The sequence below is a fragment of the Durio zibethinus genome, chromosome 11, assembly GCF_047325235.1.
Source record: "Durio zibethinus cultivar Kanyao isolate XHJ-2024 chromosome 11, ASM4732523v1, whole genome shotgun sequence".
Classification (NCBI taxonomy): Eukaryota; Viridiplantae; Streptophyta; class Magnoliopsida; order Malvales; family Malvaceae; genus Durio; species Durio zibethinus.
This window is the reverse complement of record NC_143172.1, coordinates 27,572,451-27,591,718: the sequence shown is the minus strand read 5'-3', so window position 1 is coordinate 27,591,718 and position 19,268 is coordinate 27,572,451. Positions and strand designations below refer to the sequence as shown.

Below are 19,268 nucleotides of genomic sequence, written 5' to 3'. Positions count from 1 at the left end.
AAAAGCCCAAGAAGGCGGCTGAGCCTGAAAGCTGGGAGCCAGTGAAGATGCTAACACAGGAAAGAGCCCAAGAAACCCAGAAAATCAGGGTCGGTGAATCCAATTACAGAGCAGCCTAAAACTCCATAAAAAAGATATGGGTTTTGTGTACCACAAAAAAACTACCCACCCATTTTGCAAGCTCCGATTCAAGCTTGCCCAATGGCCTATGCCCCATCTGAACAGTCCCAATCACAACCTCACATTCATAATTTGCAAAGATGATTGGTGGATAGAGAGTTGTTAGGATAAACATTATATAATTTAAAAGAACTCTAGTAGTAATTATTTTTCTTTTCAAGTATAAAACTATCATTCATTGCCACATCCAATTTTAGTTCATTATATTTGAATGGACTAATACTAATTGGATGTTTAGGTCAAACCAGCAGTAATATCGCCTACCTATAGTAAATTATTGTCTAATTAGAATTTTAAAATAAATGCCAAATAAAAATGCTTAATTATTGCACTAAAAGAAACAAATTTGGCTGAAATTAAGCAATTCTCTGTTTGCAAGAGAATTTCAATAATAGATATTGATAAAGATAGATATATAACGTGTTTGTCGTTAAAAAACCAATGAATTTTAGTGGAAAGTCAAGACCAAAAGAAAATAGTGCTGAGTGCTTTGCATTTTGATTAGCAAGGCATGGAATGATTACATTTGACATTCTAGAGGGTAACAATTGCTTCCAGCTATAATTGTTTGATTTTCAAATGTATTGGTGTAGTACTGTTGAGATTGAAAATATTTATAGCTTCGGTTTTTGTGGACTGTGTACAAATGTCAGTGATGGAGGTTTGCTTGGCTCTCGTGTGGCGTCCACCCATTGAGAAATTAACCATATACGATACAAAGAATATGGTTGATCAATCCTTTTATGTCAACTTTGCAATATTATATTTATATTTCAATTATTGAAAGAATCAAACCAGTTGAACTCACTCGTTTTGCTGCTGCATGCCCTGCCACAATTCAAAGTCAGAAACATGATCAAAGTCCAAACATCCAATGCCAGCTAAATCACTAATTCCATTCATCCATCATCCATGAAGAGGAGAGTACTACTGGCAGCTCATTTTTTTCTAAGATCCCATAGGCAGCAGGGAAGTTTCATGCTGTTAATTTAAGTGTCAAACACCAGCTTAATTAGAGGAATACGTGAACAATTCAAAATTCAACTCGGATGCCAGTGGAGAGCTGAAACACTAACATTTATATCATATATTAACATATCAATGAAAAGGAAAATAGTGCTAATTATAAGTGTTTATGTTAATACTTTGATGATAATAGATTAAAGTAAAGAACTCTCAAGAAAATTAATATAACGATGAAGATTATGATCAATCATGAAACAATTAATTTTATTTTTATTCTTCTATCATTTATACTAGCTTCCAAAAAAAATGATAACAATATTACAACTAGAAAAATGACCCGTAGTTGCTTTAAATTTAACTGGAGAGGAGAGGAATAATGCTGTGTGGCCAAAAACTGATGAAAAATCGGTGTTACTAGGAAAGGAATATTGCATTAAGTAATTAGAGAACAAGATATCATTCAAAAACAATAAGAGAACAATTTAGATATATAGTTTGAATCATGATTTTATTACTAGCTTGGTATGCTATTTGATTACTGTCATTTTCAAATGTTCAAACTTATGCTACCCTTTGAAAGCGCCCCCAGGCAGTCTTCTTTGTCCTATATAAACAAGATTCTTGCAAGATCATGACATATAATTGCAACCTGTAGAGAAAATAGAGTTCGAATATAGTCCCATCAATCGATCGATGGCGACTAAGCTTGTTTTATTTGTGTTAGTCATGTCCTTTTCATTGGTTTCCCCAACCCTTTCTTCTGTAATCAACAATGGAATAGACTATTGGTGCGACAAAACCCCAAACCCTCAACCTTGTAAGTATTTCATGCGCCAGAAACCCAAAGGCTACGTGCCTAGACAAAAATCTGAGTTCCGCAAATGGCAGTCCAAATAGCTTTGGAACGTGCACTTAGTGCTCGGAGTCGCAACAAGTAGCTTTGGAAGAAATGTCGAAATGACAAGGAGAAGCCTGCACGGGCTGATTGCTTGAAACTCTATCAACAAATCATTCTTCAGCTCGAAAAATCCTTAGACTCCACAAAATGCATCGATTTCGACGTGCAAACCTGGTTAAGTACTGCCCTGACCAATCTTGAAACCTGTTGGGCAGGCTTAGTGGAGCTAGGAGCTTCTAATTATATGTTGCCCCTCATTATGTCGAACAATGTCTCGAAGCTAATAAGCAATACTTTGGCTTTGAACAATAATATTTCATTTGTGCCGCAAACACATAAACACGGTTTTCTTAGCTGGCTCAAGGCCGGTGACAGAAAGCTCTTGCAATCGTCTTCGCTAACACAAAACCTTGTAGTAGCTCAAGATAGGTCAGGGAACCATAGGACTATCAAGGAAGCGCTTGATGCCGCTTCAAAAAGGAATGGAAATGGGAGATTTGTGATACGTGTGAAGAGTGGGACTTACAAGGAAAAGCTTGAGATTGGCAACAAGCTGAAGAATATTATGTTGGTTGGAGATGGGTTGAGGAACACCATTTTCATTGGCAGCAGGAGTGTTGGAGATGGTTCCACCACTTTCAACTCTGCAACTGTTGGTAAGAACAGTCTTTTTTATTCGCTGCTTTATCTTAATTTCTGCCTAATTAAAGCTCACATGATTCCTAGCATATGCCCCCCCTCCTATTAATTTCTAGTTATTATCAATATCTTGTAATAGACTTTAACGATATCTTAGGCCGCCTATCAACTTTAATTGAATTCTGAGCGGATGCCAACATTGATGAATAAATGTTAGTGGTTGAAGCATGCTAGTACTGAAGCATGTTAGTGTGTTAGTGGTTGAAGCAAGTTAGTATGGCATTTCTGCTGAAACTTTCTGGCAGCAGATTAGTTTAGGTAAAATGATGGGTCTGTGCATGGTGACCCATGCTGTTAGGCCAACAACTTTTGTATTTTTCAAGCCTATAAATTAATGAAATGAAGCTCATGACCAAATGAGCCAATTTACTTCAAGTGACAGATTAGTTTCTGCTGTCTTTGTTTGTTCTTCCTCTGCTCTAAATCCTTCAATTGGTATCAGAGCATTCTTTAAGTTCTTAGAGGATCTGTGAGTTCCAAAAATTGAGTGAAAAGCCATCAAACACTTTCCAGCCAGCCTTTGTCAACCTTAAATGGCCTCAAGCAATTGCTCCTTACCTCCACCTCCTATTTTTTCTGGTGAGAACTACCAGATATGGGCTTTCAAAATGAAGACTTATTTGAGTGCTTTTGATTTGTGAGAAGTGGTGAAAAATGAGAAGGAACCACCATAACTTCCTGCAAATCCAACAGTAACTCAAATGAAAAATTATAGTGAAGAAAAGGCAAAGAGGTATAAGGCTAAAAGCTGTATTGAGTCTTCAGTTTCTGATGACATATTCATTAGAATCATGACTTGTGAAACTGCAAAACAAGCTTGGGATGTGCTCAAGGAAGAGTTTCAAGGCAGTGACAAGACAAGACAAATGCAAGTGTTGAATCTTAGAAGAGAGTTTGAAGTCTTAAAGATGAAGGAGTCTGAAAATTTAAAGGAGTACAATGACAGACTCATGAAGATAGTAAACAAGATTAGATTACTTGGTGAGGAGCTGTCAGACAAAAAAATTGTAGAGAAGGTTCTTGTCAGCTTACCAGAGAGGTTTGAGTCAAAAATCTCATCCCTTGAAGACTCTAAGAACCTGACCAAGATAACTCCAGCAGAATTATTCAATGTTCTACAAGCTCAAGAGCAAAGAAGGGCTATTAGACAAGAGAATTCAACAGAAGGTGCTTTTACAGCCAAGGAGAAAGGCAAGATGCAAACAGAAAGCAAAGGCATAAAACAAGGAGACCAAAGAAACCAAGGTTCTAGAAAAGTGAAAAGAAAGGAAAATTTCCACCATGCTCTCACTGCAAAAAGACTACTCACTTGGAAAAATATTGCTGGTACAGACCTAACATACAATGTAGGTACTGTAAGCAGCTTGGTCACATGGAGAAGGTATGTAAAAGCAAAAAATAGCAGCAGCCAGATCAACAAGCCAGAGTTGCTGACAATCAACAACAGCTAGAAGAGCAAGTTTTTGTTACAACTTGCTATGGAACCAGAACCTCCTCCAGTGCATGGCTCATTGACAGTGGCTGCACACACCATATGGCATCTGATATCAACATATTCAAAGAACTAGACAAGACCTGCACCTCTAAAGTCAGAATAGGTAATGGTGATTTCATAGAAGTCAAAGGAAAAGGAGTAGTGGCAGTTGAGACACCAACAGGTACCAAACTCATTTCAGATGTGTTATTTATGCCCAAAATAGATCAAAACCTGTTAAGTGTAGGACAGTTGCTAGAAAATAACTACTCTTTAGTCTTCAAAGACAAGGCATGCATAATTCATGATCCCACTGGCCATGAACTCTTTACTGTTAATATGAAAGGAAAATGTTTTTCCTTGAATTGGCATGAAGCAAACTCCTCTGCATATGCTACTTCACATGATGAATCTTCTTTATGGCATAAAAGGATGGGACATTTCAACTACAATGCATTGAATTTCATGCATAAAAATGATCTTGTATTAAACATGCCTACTGTTGAAGTCAGTGCTGGAGTGTGTGAAGTCTGTCAACTAGGAAAACAAAGTAAGTTGCCATTTGCAATTAATAAAGCATGTAGGGCAACTAAAAGATTACAACTTGTTCATACTGATGTTTGTGGTCCTATGAGAACCTTGTCCTTGAATGGCAGTAGATATTTCATTGCTTTTATAGATGACTTTACTAGAATGTATTGGATTTACTTCATGAAACAAAAGTCTGAAGTTGCAAATGTATTTTGGAAGTTCAAGGCTTGGATTGAGAATCAAAGTGGCTGCAAAATCAAGATCATAAGGTCAGACAATTGTACTGAATACACATCAGACGGATTTAATGAGTTTTGTGAAGTTGCAGGAATTGAACACCAACTGACAGCAACTTACACTCCACAACAAAATGGAGTCAGTGAAAGGAAGAATAGAACAATCATGGAGATGGCAAGATGCATGCTGTTTGAGAAGAATCTTTCAAAAAAATTTTGGACAGAGGCAGTCAATACCTCTGTCTACTTGCTTAACAGGCTACCCACAAAAGCTTTGAAGGGAAACACTCCTTTTGAAGCCTGGAATGGAAGCAAACCATCAGTGCACCACCTCAGAATTTTTGGCAGCATCTGTTATGTGTTCGTTCTTGATATCAAAAGAGACAAGCTTGATCAAAAAGCAGAAATCTGTATTTTTCTGGGCTATAGCAACATCACCAAAGGCTATAGAACTTACAATCCACTTACAGGCAAGATGATTGTAAGTAGGAATGTGAGATTTAATGAGCAAGTTGCCTGGAATTGGGAAAAATCAAAGGGAGAATCAGTCAAGCAAATTGCTGCTGACATGATAAGCTTCCAAGATCAAGAAGATTATATGTTTGAAAATGAAATCATTGATCATGAACCAGTAAGAGGAATCAGACCACTCACAAATATTTATCAAAGATCAAATGTTGCCATTCTTGAACCTGCAAGCTTTGAAGAAGCTGTCAAATTTTCAGAGTGGAGAAATGCCATGAAGGAGGAGATTCAAATGATTGAGAAAAATCAAACATGGATGCTGGTTGACAGACCAAGTAACAAAAACATCATTGGTGTCAAATGGATTTTCAGAACAAAGTTGAATGCTAATGGTTCCATCAACAAACTTAAAGCTAGATTGGTAGCTAAAGGCTACTCCCAACAGCTTGATGTTGATTTTTCAGAGACATTTACTCCAGTTGCAAGGTTGGACACTATAAGGCTGTTATTAGCCTTAGCAACTCAACAAAGTTGGAAAATATACCAACTTGATGTCAAATCTGCCTTCTTGAATGGTTATCTTGAGGAGGAGATCTACATTGAACAACCTGATGGTTTTGTTGCCAAGGGACATGAAGGCAAAGTCTATCTATTCAAGAAGGCTTTGTATGGATTAAAACAAGCTCTCAGAGTGTGGAATTCCAGAATTGATGATCATTTACTGAAGTTAGGATTCAAGAAAAGCCTCAGTGAAGCAACATTGTACATTAAAATTTTTAACAGTAATGATCTGTTGATTGTTTCTTTGTATGTTGATGATCTTTTGGTGACAGGTAGCAAATCAGCTCTTGTGGAAGATTTTAAGCTCCAAATGCAAGAAATTTTTGAGATGACACACATGGGAGAAATGTCTTATTTTCTTGGAATGGAGATTCATCAAAACCAGCAAGGAATCTTCATTTGTCAAAAAAAATATGCAAATGAAATCCTGAATAAGTTTGGGATGGAAAATTGTAAACCAGTCAACACTCCTTTGGCTCAAAATGAGAAACTTGTTAAGAAAGATGGAGCTAACAAAGTTGATGGCTCTATTTATAGAAGCTTGGTTGGTTGCTTATTGTATTTGACAGCAACCAGGCCAGACATCATGTATGCTGCAAATTTACTCTCTAGGTTCATGCAAAATCCTAGTGAGTTGCATTTTAAGGCTGCAAAAAGAGTGTTGAGATATGTCAAAGGAACCAATGAACTTGGAATTTAGTTCAAGAAGAATGACAGTTCAAGATTGGTAGGATTCACAGACAATGATTGGGCTGGCTCTCATGAAGACATGAAAAGCATTTCAGGCTATGTGTTTTTCATTGGATTAAATGTGTTCAGCTGGAATTCAAAGAAACAAGGAACAGTGGCTCAATCAACAGCAGAAGCAGAGTATATATAGCTGCTGCAGCTGCTGTTAATCAAGCAATTTGGCTAAGGAAAATTCTGTTGGATTTGAGTCAAAAGCAAGATGATCCAACAGAAATTTTTTGTGATAATCAGTCAGCAGTTGCAATGGTCAAGAACCCTATGTTTCATGGAAGAACTAAGCATATTAAGATCAAGTATCACTTTATTAGAGAAGTTGAAGCTGAGAATAAAGTGAAACTGGTGCATTGCAAGTCAGAAGATCAGATTGCAGATATTCTGACCAAAGCCTTACCAAAGGCAAGGTTTGAAACATTAAGGAAAGGTCTCGGTGTTTCCAGCAGAAATACTAAGGAGGAGTGTTAGTGGTTGAAGCATGCTAGTACTGAAGCATGTTAGTGTGTTAGTGGTTGAAGCAAGTTAGTATGGCATTTCTGCTGAAACTTTCTGGCAGCAGATTAGTTTAGGTAAAATGATGGGTCTGTGCATGGTGACCCATGCTGTTAGGCCAACAACTTTTGTATTTTTCAAGCCTATAAATTAATGAAATGAAGCTCATGACCAAATGAGTCAATTTACTTCAAGTGACAGATTAGTTTCTGCTGTCTTTGTTTGTTCTTCCTCTGCTCTAAATCCTTCAATAAATCATATAATATATAATAAGATGCTAATTAATTGAAATGCAAAGAAATGAAAGAGCTCAGTTTTACATTGATTATTTTTCTTAATATTTTTATCATGTTCTGATAAGTTCATAACTAATTCTTGGAATTACTGTTACGATTTTCAGCGGTGACTGGAGAAGGGTTCACTGCCCGTGGCATAACATTCCGCAACACCGCAGGTCCACAGTACCATCAAGCAGTGGCCCTGAGATCAGGCTCTGATCTCTCCGTCTTCTACCGCTGCAGATTCGAGGGATTTCAAGACACGCTCTACGTCCATTCCCAACGACAGTTCTACAAAGAATGCTGCATATATGGCACCGTAGACTTCATCTTCGGAAATGCAGCTATGGTTTTGCAAAACTGCATAATTTATGCAAGGAGGCCAATGGATAAGCAGAAGATTACGGTAACTGCCCAAGGCCAGACCGACCCTAACCAAAATACTGGCATTTCAATCCATAATTCACGGGTAATGGCAGCTGCTGACCTTACTCCAGTGCTTAGTTCATTCAAAACGTTCATAGGACGGCCTTGGAAGGAGTACTCACGTACTGTATTCATGCAAACTTATCTTGATTCCTTGGTGGATCCAGCTGGCTGGTTCGAATGGGATGGTGACTTTGCTGTAAATACCTTGTATTATGGAGAGTACAAAAATATTGGCCCAGCTACTTCGACGAGCGGAAGGGTGAAATGGAAGGGCTATCGAGTTATAACCAGTGCTACTGAAGCATCAAAGTTCACAGTGGCTAACTTCATTGCTGGAAGATCATGGTTGCCAAACACAGGGGTACCATTCGATCCTCGCCTTTGAGTTTTATCTCATTGCATCACTCATTTCAATTTGTTTTAAACACTGTTTTGTTCTTTCATTGCTGCCATATCTTTGTAATATTGGGAATTAATCCTCGTGCTTGCGTCAAGGAATTCCTCAGTGTCATATATAATTACCTAATGTAATATTTTTCTGCCCCATATATAAATCTTTAAGATCCCTTTTATTAAGGCGAGCCAAAGGGAATTAGCGACAGTAGGAATTTCATTATTCAAAATTCAATTAGAGTTACTAATGACTACATATGATACAACTCAATTCAATATCTATTGTTCCTTTGAACTGGGAAAAGGGGGACAAATTACACATATACATGATGCCACTAATCAACAAAAATTCTGGCTAAGCAAATGAAAAAGGTAGAAGCAGAGAAGAAAGCTACCCTTCGCCTTTTATGTATAACCCTGAAATTTGCAGGGAAGATTCATCTATTCTATACAAAGTACAACTAACAATTATCTCCTTGGTACATCCCTTCTTCCGTCATTAAAACACTGTAAATGTGAAGCTTGTAAATCAACAACCATCTGCCTGCCTCCCAAAAGTAAATAATGTTAAATTACCCAAAGCACAGCACAGCACTTGTTTTCAGCATTCTTTCACATCATAACCATCTATGGCCAACATCCACTTGCTGTGCTGAAAATCTACACCCTTCCAGAGTGCAAAGCCTGCGGCTTAAAAGAGCATTTCATCACAAAATATATGACACCAGCACTCTGCATCTTATTTTTGCCACCAATAAGAAACGCTTGTGATTCTTCACGGCCAGTAAAATAGATGTTCTTAAGCTCTTAATGTTATATCAGCTTCTACTTTAAGGTGGGCCACAAAAGCAGTTGTAACAATTGGAAAGTTTGTATGCCCTTTAACCCTGCCATCAGCAAATATTTCACTAAGTTAAGCATTCTAGACAAGAGAACAAAATCCTTAATATTTTAAATACAATATCCATGTTGGATTACCTTAAGTTCTACAGTACACAATCTGAAGAATCTGGAAAAATCATAATAACAAAATACAAACTTTGATGTCTTTCATTAAAATTTAAAACTTTCCCCCTTGATTTCAAGGCTGCAAGCACAAAGAAAATTGTCAAGTATTCAAGAAAGAATAGAGACGTATATAGATAGTATTTCTACAAGCATTTGAAAACATTAGAGAAAATATAAAAGCAATATGCAAAATAAGATTATTCACCTAGTGCAACACTCCGTCCTCCATGAACTAACACCTTCTAATGCACCTTCAATGTTACTCTACTGGCACAGAACCATGCAATCTTTAACTACAGAAAAAGAGAATGGAATCAGAGCAATAAGTAATAATGAAACCTTGAATGAAACATTCACAAGCATTTGCTTAGACTGCTATTCAACAACAAAGTTTCTTACTAAAGGGCTCAGAATTAAGCATACTATTTGAAAAAGTCATTAGGTACTAACACAGAATCACGCAGCTAGATCAAAGTGAAATCATGGAATAAGCTAACCTAAGGCCTTTGCCTTTCCAAACATGTTACCTTTAACATGCAAGAACTCCAAGTTTTGTATTATTACATATTAAAAATGTTTCTTTTTTATGAAATTTTTTGTCCAAGCTGCAGATAGCAAACTACATTTATTTTGGCCAGAAGCAAAACCTACCCGGTTGTTGTCACCAACAAATTAACCTCTTTGTTCCAGAAGCCAGTAGAAGTGGAGGATTAATAATTTAATATCCAACCTTCCCATCACCTGAAGTTCATTTAGCTACATTTCAAATAAAATAACAGAATAGAGGAGAACCATGGGGAAAAGTAAAATAAAAATTTAAGCAAAAAGATTTGCTTACTGGCTGTAAATTACTGGGAGATATCATCTTGAATCATGATAACAGAGTCGCTTTCTCATTGTTTGCTAAATGTTTCAACCAAGAGCTTTTCTGTTGATTTATAAGGATACTTGCCCCTTTGAATCATTGTGTTAAATACTATATAGGCCTCCCGCAATTTCTTTTGTTCACATAAGATGCAAAGCAACCAGTTATGACAATACTGTCGTGGCCCTTGATTATACGCGAGCATCTCTTTAAATATCTTGAATGCAGGAATGCTCAAATAATTAGCACAAAAATGTCCAAGTAAATTTTCATAAATAGCCTTACTAGGAATTAACCCCCTCTTGTGCATCACATGCAAAAGTGACAATGCTTCAAGTAATCTACCAGCCTGGCAAAGGCCTTTTACTAAAGTGTTGTACACAATCCTATCTGGAGTGCAACCATCTGCATTCATTTTATTAAATAAGCCTATGGCATGATCAATTTGACCAGCTTTAATATATCCACCCATAAGTATAGTAAAAGTCACTTGATTGGGACGGACACCATCTTTTTGCATCAATTCAAAATGATCATATGCATCCTGCATCCTATCTGCCTCAAGAAATCCAGAAATTATGCCATTGTAAAGGTACAAATTTGGCATAAAGCTTGTTTGTTTAACCTTATGTATGAGCTTCAATGCAAAGCATTTCATTGCTTCTGGAGAACTATCAGAAGCTTTTAAATTCTTTTCTCTTGGCAGGAGAGATCGACGATGGAGCAGTTGGAACAATGTTTCTCTTGCTCTTTCAGACCCTCTCTCTGTAGCGCACCATCGTTTCCTGCTACTGATGTTTCCGCAAAAACCACTGACCAGTGCAACATAACTGATCAGGTCACGCTCAATCTGGTTTCTGTCCATCAAATCAACTAATCTAAAGGCAAATTCAAACTCTCCCTTCTGCAAGAAATTATTGATGAGAGAGGTATACAGTACAGCATTTGGCACAAGACCATCACCCAGCATCCTATCAAGATACATACATCCCTTATCAGTCATGTCTTTCCTCACTAGTCCACTAATCAGAGCAGTGTAAGAATAAGAAGTTGGCCTAATAGCATCCTCTATCATTTTCTCAAATAGTTGACGGGCTTCAATGACTCTTCCCTTCTTTAAATAGCCATTGATCATTGTCATATAAACAATCTCATCAGGATCCACCCCAGACTCGAGCATCCTTATGAACATATATTCGGCTTCAACCATCCTCTTTTGCCGGCATAGAGAACCTATTATGCAATCATAAATAGCAACACCAGGTTTCATTCCCCTGTCCTCCATTTGATCCAGGATATCAAAAGCCGAAGCCAGATCCCCATGTTTACAGTGTTCATTTATTATTATCAAATAAGTTGCTTGGTCTGGAAAGATACCTTGATCTTGCATGAGATCAAGTAGGGATTTAGCATCCTCAAAAAGACTCTCCTGGGCAAGATACTTCATCAAGGAGTTGTAAGTGAAAATCGGAGGCGTGCATCCTAGATTCACCATTTTATCCATGAAATACAAAGCAATATCCAATTTCCGTCCCTCACACAAGGCACTGATAAGTATAGTGAATGCAACATTGGCTAGACTCAAGTTGCTTTTCACAATCTCCCCAATCAAAAGCTCAAATCTTTGCACCAAATCTTTGGTAACAGAAACTGGAAGTGATAATGGATCAAACCCACACCCATTAACAGCTATTGCCTTCATAATCATAAGAGCAACATGAAGCTCATGCCCCTTAGGGTACATATTCATAAGTTTGAAGAACAGAATATGGTCTGGAACAAGCCCACTAGTCAGCATGCTTTTATACAGTTCTTCTGCTTCCATTAATCTATTCTCCTTATAAAAGGAGGTGATTAAAACTGTGTAACAGTGGGCATTAGGAGCTAAATTGTTGCTAACCATGTTATTCAGAAGCATAGAAGCACAATCTACCTTCCCTTCCCTGCAATAATTGCTCATCATAACATGATAAGTCACCACATCAGGCTGCAGTCCCTGCTCCATCATCTGGTTGTATAACACCCAGCCCTGATCAAACAATCCCATCTTAACAAACCCATGGATCAACGTGTTATACGTATAACTATCTGGCTTACAACCCGTCTTTAGCATTCTCAAGTAAACTCTCATCGCCATTTTCATCTTCCTATCCTTACAATATACATTTATCAACGAAGTGTACATTATTTTATCCACAAAGAAACCCTGTGACTCAATTTCTCCAAACAACGATTCCGCCTCCACGACCCACCCTTGTTTGCAAAGACCATAAAACAAAGACTTGTACAAATGAAGCGTAGGTAACAATCCCGCTCTTTCACGCATTAAATCAAACATTTGAATTGCTTCTTCTAAGTACCCTTTATGACATAGTCCATCAGTCAACACATTATAATACCAGTAACCCAAATTAAAACCAATATCTTTCATTGTCACAAAGTAATCAAACGCATCCAAAAATCTTTCTTGGGCGAAAAGCTGCCTTACAAGAGCACTAAAGGCAGGTTTTTGACAAGAACCATCCATTACAAGGCGATCAAAAAGAATTATGGCTTCCTCTAACTTCCGCAACTTACACAAACAAATGACCATAGAATTAACAATGGAGGAGTCAGGATTGATACCTCTACCAATAATGTTATCGGAGAAAAGAGAGTGGGCCAATTGGTGATGCCCCAATTGCACAAGCTTCTTAATAAGAGAAGCGTATGATGACAAATCAAGGTCCAATCCACGAGCAGTGACGAAATCAACGGCTGATAATGCATCAGAGACTGAAGAAGACCGAGAAACGATTCGTTGAACGAGTCTCTGAGCAGAGGATAATAAGCCGCGGTTAATGAGTTGCTCAGTGAAGAAGAGGCAAAGGGAATTATGATCGGTGGGGATGGAAGAAGTGGTGGCGTATGAAGGGTCTAGCGGGACAGCGGCTGAGGTTGTTACTGCTCTTCGGGTTTTGAAGAAGAAGCGCCCAGAAAGAAGTCTCTTCTTTACCATGTTTAGAAACAGTAGATGGATATGAAAATTTTGTTTAAAGTATTAGTAAGAAGGAAAGGTAGGCATTATTCAAAAATTTTGAAAAAAAAAAAAAAAAACTTAGGTTAGATGAACTAAAAGAGCTAATATTTGAATGTGGGTGGCGCCATTAGATTGCAAAGAAGAAGTTGTTGCCTGAAAACACTCAGCTTGTTTAAAACCCTCGACAGGGTTCTACGAAGTATAATGATTTCTTTTTTTTTTTAATTTCTCTTATAAATTAAAGAATTAAAAATTTTTTTTACTTTTTACTATTGTAAATTATAATAATATATTATATTCATATAATTAACTGAACAATCATTTATTATATCATAATCAAATTACAATCAATCAATTATTTAATAATTAATTAATAAATTATAATATAATTAAACAATTAAATCATATGTAATAAAACTGAAATGAAGACTTCAAATTTTAGAATCTTAACAATAAAGAAATTATACTATCTTTACATACTTATACTGAAAAAGATGATTAAATTGATGCGATGAGTTAATTAAATATCAAATCAATTGATAAATTTATTAAAAATTTATATGAAATTATAATATAAATAAAATTAAAAATATTTATGTATTTATATTTTTAAATTGAAACAAATTTTTTTACTTACATTAAAAATATATATTTTATGCACTATTAATATATAAATAATATATATTATCAGTATATCATTAGTTATCATCTCATTAATTTATTTTAATATAATTAATTTTTAAAATTTTAAAATATTTATTTTTAATAATTCTAAAATTTTAAATTTATTAATTAATAATGTGATAATTTATAATGTATTAATAATAAATAACATTATATATTAACAGTGTATCAAATAAAAAATATATACATTTAAATAATTTTTTTTTAAATAAAAATTGATTTTTCTCTCGCATATAAATATGGCAAAATTAATTCATTATCATCTTAATGAATTATGAAGTCAAGCTAGGGATCATGAATAGAATGCCAATCTTTTTTAAAACCCTTTTTCCTATTTTCTTTTTTCTGTTTTTTCAAAAATGAAATAATGCCCCATTAATTTGTATTGGGCAAAAAAGAAGTTTTGCCATTTGGGTAAGAAAGTTGGGCTTTGTGTTAGATTTTTAAGTTGAGATATAAGTGGGCTATCAAATCTAATAGCTCAACCCAGTAAGAGGATTTTTGGGCTTAAATGTCAACTTGAACAACAATTGGACTAAATTTGCTAGGCTTATATAATTTTAACTTGTTAACAACAAAACAGGCCCTGTTTACCATTAACTTATATCAAACTATGCCTTCTTCAAATCTTTTGCAATGATATTTCATTTAATTAATTAATTAATTAATTAATTAATTATTAATCTTTTAATAAAAAAGTGTGTCAGCTTTTAAAAGTTTTAAAACCTCTTCTTTTATTTTTAAATTAAAATTTTTTATATTTAAAAAAAAAAAAAAGGATGTGTTAGCTTATAAAGGTGAGAATTAGAAGCAAGTTAGAAGATTATAGAAAGTTGCACTTTTGGGTGTAATTAATTATAAATGATATTATTATGAATTAGGTAAATATTATTCTCCTATTATCTTGTGAAACGATCCTATCTAATCATTCAGGTTCCACTTATTTACCAGGCCCCTTCGATTCTTCTCCAATCTTTTTCGTCTTATCATAGTTATAATTGGCATTATTATTTGGAGGGTGACAGGTAAACCAAAACGTAATCATAAAATATTTACCCTGCCTTGTTTTAGTTATTATTCAATTTTAGGTAAGAGTTACGATTTATTTTGCAAAATAAAAGTGTGAATAACTGAAATATGATTGTCATTATAGCTATGAAAGCCAATTAGCGCATATTAAGTAACAACTAGATTTTATGAAAACACAATTATTGGTTAGTAATTTATAATTAAAAAAAAAAAAATACATAAACTCCGTTTAATTGATTTTTTGTCTATTAAATTTATAAAAAATTCAATGAACCAAAATATATTGTGGTGTCAGGTTTATGTAAGATTTGCGTAATACTACCAATAATCATTTGTGACATATATTTTGAGCCTCGATCTTCTTGATTAGACATGCTCATCATATCATATCATTTGAGGAATATGATTGAATTCTCGTTAAGGCGAACCGTGTATTTCCCAGTGAGTGCAGAAAATTTAAAGAAATTTAAGTTCAAACTCATATATATTTTCATAAATTGAGATAGAAGTGAATTAATGTAAGGTGTGGTTTTCATTTTTAACAGTAGATTTGGGAAAATACATGCACTTAAAAAAAAAAAAATGTGAACCACTCAAATTTGCCATTAATAAACCAAATCATATCCTACCCGGTTACCCCTACTGACCTACTCATGATGAATATGTTTAGATCACAACGCACATATTGAATTTTAATTATAAAATCTATTTGATATCTTACTGAAAATTAATTGTTTAATATGAATATATTGTTTGATAATTGTAAAAGTTGAACTTTTTAAGATTATTTATGTTATATTCTTAACCTTATTTTCATTACATTTTATATAATTTCAATAAAGTCAAATTCTAGATGAAATGATGATATATTTTGATATGAATACAAGTGTGAAATATTGGAAAAGAAAAACAACTTTTAAATATAAAAATATCATAAATTCAAAATAGAAACATAAATGCTCTCTTATATAATACATAAAAGGATTACCAAAACCCTAAAAATGAAACAAAAGTTAAGATAACGAGAGTTGCATACAGTCACACAGTTTGCTGAGGAAGACTGTGGACAAAAATATATAGAATATAAAAATCAATGCATTTGATAATTAAATAAATTGTGTTCATTATATATCTTAATTTTTAATTATGTGCATAACCAAAATGTTAAAAATCTCATCTTACATCATCCAAACTATGCAAAAATGGTATACAATAATTGGTGAAATAAGGGCAGCCCTTTGTCTTACAGTTAACTATAATATATATATATATATATGAACATTACTTTTACATTGTTACAAGGACCAAAAAACCATGAAATATCCAACAGTCCAATTTGCATCTATAGTTCTATACAAACTACCAGCCTTCAGGAATTAATAAATGCTTTAAAATGGGAAAAACCTATTGATGATAAAGGAAACAGATATCCATCGATCCATACTAAAATGTAGTCTGAAAATATCTAAGCTCCTTGTATACACTGAGGGGTAAATCAATACCAATTTCTTGGAAGACCATCAATGGAAAATGGGACCATATATACATATATATATATATATATATACTTACTCGAATTTAGGATGGGTAATTGGCCTTTACATAACACGAAAAAGGTTATAGTTTTGGAACTTTGAGAGGGTCTTTGCTTGCCATGAATCCTTTAGGCCCAGCTTTTTAATTAATTTTTCATTTTAATATTGAGGCTTTTAATTTTCAAAGCTGGTAGAGTGTCCTAGTGATTTCCAACAATTCTTTACAGAAAATGATTGATTATATATCTCTTTCACGAAACAGCAATCTGTATTCATACTCTGGGCTTGAGTATGCTCTACTCCTGGCAGCTGCTACATTATACCCTTCAGATATTTGTACTACTTTCCATTCCGGAACTGCCCCCACATTCCCAAGGAAATAAAATTTTCACCCAAAGATATTTAAGACAAATATTCAAAATAATATATCAAACCAACCTTTATCGACATATATAATTTTCTTTTTAAAAAATTGAAACATTATCTTATATGATATTAGTAACTTTACCTGGAATCCCTTTTATTATTTTCCAAGTTTCGGCCACTTTTATAAAAGAAAGTGATTTCTTTTGTCCAACAGCAACTGTTGTATGTTTGTCCTTTTATTGTTTGAGATTAAGACTCGAATGGAACATTAATTAAAGGCAAAATAGTGGAATACTGTATCCAATTTGGTGATGAAATGAAGGTCGATTTGGTCATTCCAAAAAACAATAAGAGATTGATTACCAATAGAGACTGGTCACATGGTCCCACTTCAAACGATGGGAAAAAGTATACAATCCTCCGCTTCTACAGGGGATAGAAGTAAACCTGCAAGAATTAGCCATGATGACGAAAATATTTTGTGATATCTAAGTGGGACCCAAGGTGTATTAGGGAAGCCGCATCCCCATTGGTTGCGGCCAAGTTCAGCCACCCAAACTGTGCCACGTCATCACAAACGGAACGGTAAGGCCAATGATGTCTCACAGCCTTCTTGATTGAAGTAGGACGGACCCCACTTGATTTAATCACAGCCCCACGTCAGAAAGTCCAATTTTTGCACTTTTGCAATTTATATATGCATCATCTCTCATTTTTAATTTTTAGTTTGTTTTTCTGATCGGTTGCTCCGCCACCGCATGGGCCCAATGCCTTTTACCACACGTGGTTACGTAAAAAACAAAATGAGCCAAGCATAAAATGAAAATTACACAAGAAACGTGAGATGATGTAATTTTATAAGGTGGTGATGTGATGTTTTAGTGGCATATCATCATAAGTGAATTTTTTTATATACTTAAAGCAATCAAAATTTAAATTTTGATAATTAAAATTAAAAATCCAATACTGTAAACAAACAATACTATTATTTACCATAAGTGAAATTTCACTTCTATATATACCTCTAAAGCACTTTAAAAGATATTGGCATACTTCATCTTCTTTGTTGATGTTATTAATACCATATCTTATGCGATATTCATCATTACAAACTATATCTTATGTGATATTAATGGGTTGCAATTATATCATCTAAACTTATCCATTCCAATATCCAAAGACTAAGTTTAACTTCAAATTTACAATGAAGGGAATTATTAACGTCATTTCATTTGGAATTAGTAAATGTAGAGAATATGTACGTGTTAAGGTGCAAGGATATATACATATTCGAAATTTGTGCATGGATATATATCCCTTCATCGTATATGATTTTTTTATTATGTACATATGATTTTCTTAATATGTACATGGAGCAAATTGTAAAGCCATATGGCACTGTTAGATTAGTCATCCAACGGTTGAGAGACATTCACACAATTGTGAAACGGTGCCTACATATATAGGAGTTAGTAGAAGCCTAGAAGGTTGGTAATCAGTAATAGAAACTTTGCTAAATTTCACGTGGAACTGCAAAAAATTTTTTGGGATAAAAGAGCCCGACGTGGGGTCACCGTAAGGGACTCACCTTAACTGTGGGGTTGGGACCCACTTAAGATTATCAAGTAGGACCCACTAAAAAGGCCACACACCTTGGCTAAAACACCACCCTTCAAGTTGCGAGCTTAATGATAGTGGCTAGCCCACGCCGGACCGCGAGCCGCCACGTACAGATACCCAGGGGGCCATCATTTCCTTCACTTCCCCCTCTCGCGGGACCCACCGTCCACCACACCCGCTGTGCGTCCTTAGTCCCCACTCAGGTTCCAGCTCGGCTCCGCTGTGGGCTGGAGTCTGGTAGCCGGCTTTTGTAATTTTATTTGGCGGACAGTCTCTTTCTGGATGTTTTCGTGGGAAAGTTGGACCCACATTTTTGGAGAAAGCCACTCGAAACGGAGCCACGTTAGGTGCCCGTACCGTTGTTTGGTGGGATCACTAAAATGCCCCTCGAACACAACGAACGGGATGGGAGGGGAGAAAAAGAATGAGCTGTTGAAACGGGGGAGCTTGAGCTCCGTAACAATGGCGTAAGCTGATGAGAAAGAAAAAGGGCGTGTTTATATTTTATAAGAGACCGCATCATTATGACAGTGGAAGTGGAATGGAAACTTATCAGTCACGAGCAGAAACCAAACCTGTAAAAGTTGAATAATTTAGCTAGTTAACAGGATAATAGGGAAACTATATAGGATTATGAGTGTGATAAGGTAGCATTAATGTATAACATTAATACTAATTAGCATTGACAAAGGCAGTTCCTTGTTATTAACAATAATTCTCAATGCTAATTAATCAATTTGTACTTAATATTATGATTAATGAATTGGTAATTGCAAAGCACAAAGAAACACGCGTT

The 19,268-nt window shown here is 35.2% G+C and overlaps 2 protein-coding genes across 5 annotated transcripts; one reads left to right on the top strand and one right to left on the bottom strand.

Moving 5' to 3' along the window:
* The first annotated feature begins 1,672 nt into the window (after nucleotides 1–1,672).
* On the top strand, nucleotides 1,673–8,376 carry LOC111289589 (pectinesterase 2-like). Its single transcript, XM_089768676.1, has 2 exons — nucleotides 1,673–2,700; nucleotides 7,647–8,376. The coding sequence occupies exons 1-2, from the start codon at nucleotides 2,289–2,291 to the stop codon at nucleotides 8,336–8,338; spliced, it is 1,104 nt and encodes a 367-aa protein (XP_089624802.1). The 5' UTR covers nucleotides 1,673–2,288; the 3' UTR covers nucleotides 8,339–8,376.
* Nucleotides 8,377–8,507: 131 nt separating this feature from the next.
* On the bottom strand, nucleotides 8,508–13,440 carry LOC111289587 (Tetratricopeptide repeat (TPR)-like superfamily protein). 4 transcript variants are annotated; one of them, XM_022880743.2, is made up of 5 exons: nucleotides 10,193–13,440; nucleotides 10,006–10,110; nucleotides 9,560–9,647; nucleotides 9,325–9,433; nucleotides 8,508–9,233 (listed from the first exon to the last, which is right to left on the bottom strand). In XM_022880743.2, the coding sequence occupies exon 1, from the start codon at nucleotides 13,215–13,217 to the stop codon at nucleotides 10,248–10,250; it is 2,970 nt and encodes a 989-aa protein (XP_022736478.2). In that variant the 5' UTR covers nucleotides 13,218–13,440; the 3' UTR covers nucleotides 8,508–9,233; nucleotides 9,325–9,433; nucleotides 9,560–9,647; nucleotides 10,006–10,110; nucleotides 10,193–10,247. The 4 variants fall into 4 exon arrangements, with proteins under 4 accessions (XP_022736478.2, XP_022736479.2, XP_089624799.1 ...); XM_022880744.2 differs by having other exon boundaries at nucleotides 9,560–9,641; XM_089768673.1 differs by having other exon boundaries at nucleotides 10,006–10,095.
* Nucleotides 13,441–19,268: the final 5,828 nt, after the last annotated feature.